Source organism: Cystoisospora suis (assembly GCF_002600585.1).
Source record: "Cystoisospora suis strain Wien I chromosome Unknown contig_14503, whole genome shotgun sequence".
Lineage (NCBI taxonomy): Eukaryota > Apicomplexa > Conoidasida > Eucoccidiorida > Sarcocystidae > Cystoisospora > Cystoisospora suis.
Genome location: NW_027167219.1, coordinates 1 through 1685, shown reverse-complemented (window position 1 = coordinate 1685; position 1685 = coordinate 1). Strand labels below are relative to the sequence as shown.

General features: G+C 47.5%; 1 protein-coding gene across 1 annotated transcript; it reads right to left on the bottom strand.

Annotated features, from left to right (window-relative positions):
• Positions 1–376: 376 nt before the first annotated feature.
• CSUI_011582 (corepressor complex crc230) lies at positions 377–1556 on the bottom strand (the record flags this gene model as incomplete). Its single annotated transcript, XM_068071680.1, has 2 exons — positions 1405–1556; positions 377–836 (listed from the first exon to the last, which is right to left on the bottom strand). Coding segments are annotated over exons 1-2 (477 nt in total), but the record flags the coding sequence as incomplete, so codon positions are not given.
• Between the last annotated feature and the right edge of the window lie 129 nt (positions 1557–1685).

Sequence of the window (1685 nt, the reverse complement as noted above, 5' to 3'; positions counted from 1 at the left end):
CCCCCCAACCCTGCCTACCCTCCTTGTCTAATCATCTGCAGCTGCACCACCTTCCTTCATTGTCACCAGCGGGAAGCCGTTGCATTCCCCTGTCTGAAGTCTCCTCTCTCTCTGCACTGAAGCAATCACGTAGATACACTATATGTGCCTTACACACTCATGCTTACAGTGCAAGCGCCACTATATGTACTACCGCGGTTGTTTTCAACGAGACCCCAAGGACTAGCCGAAAAACAGCGGATAGCATCGACCTGAGAGAAGAGAGAAGTCTTTCTTTTATCCGCTATAGCTTGTACCCATGCATATGCTTCCGTCGTTTGTTTTTCAAAGAGGTGTACAGATCCGCTGTCCGTCCTCTTACCGGTTCTTGATACCTTTGAGTAATGAAGATCGCTGCGTAATGAGACCTTGGAGCGATAGTCCCTTCAAACTTCTCTTGAATCCATTCACCTACGACATGTGCACCCTTTGTATGATGATTCGTGATTACATCCACGATCTTGAAATGCCACATATCATCTAATAGCAACCGACGATAAGCCGGATCTCGGCTTCTCCCACCTTCTCGACCTCCCCCAGCTGACGATGTTGTTTGACCATTGATTGCATGCCCTGTGGACGACCCTATAGCGCCCGACGAATTTGTATTCATCGTATTTGACGCGGTTGTTTCACCTCCGAAGAGAGTTAACAAGATATCATCAGACCATACTGCCGCACATCCAAATCTAGGAGGAGGTCGTATACGACTGCCTTCCAGCTGGACTTGAGACCATGTGTCTGATGCTAAATGAAGAGACCACATGTCGTTCGCAGCCTGATAGAATTCAGGGCACCTGGTGGAACAAAAACACGCGCAAACGAGACGGCGTACATGAAAGTCTTCGGCGTATACTAACTAGTAGATTTCACCGGAAAAAACACGGACAGACGGATAGAAAGATAACTAGCTATGCGTCTACCCATGTTTTGCAGAAGAAAAAAGACGCCACCGGCCCCGTAAGAAGTGAAGAATAGTGTCCGACAATATAGATCGCATACAGCGCATCCTGGACGCTGGTACTCTCAGAAAGAGAGTACCGCTTTTCGGCAGTTAAGCGTTTGTAGCTAGCTAATAAGAGCACACAGACAACTCTTCCACACATATGTGTGGGGAATTCACACAGCTTTGACACGAGACCCTCCCTATGCGAAGTCTTTCAGCCTCGGATGAGCAATCGGAAGACGAAGGGAATGTAGAAACAGAGAATCTGCTCCTTCAGCTGGAAAGGAATGACGACCCCCCATATATATATATATACATATATATGTATGCTATGTTCGTCTTTCATTCCGAACAGCAGCATGCACTGGAAGAGTTACCATAACAGGCAAATGGAAGGTACGAAGAAAAGAGAGACTTACCCCGTGCGGCCTCCCATGATGAACAGAAACTCAGAAAGAACTTCTTGACAATTCTCACGACATGTCCCTGTCTCTGTTCGAGCAGGGAACACCGCCGCAATATGCTGATCTCGAGGCTGTGGTGCTCTACCCACAGGTAGCCTACGTACCCACCTATAAGAAAAAGAATGGTAATGACAGACAAGCAAGCAACCGGTCCTTGAGACATACAAAGACACGTATGTCTCTTTAACGAGGACAAACCCCACACGTACAGACACATCACTCACTCTAACCCTCTT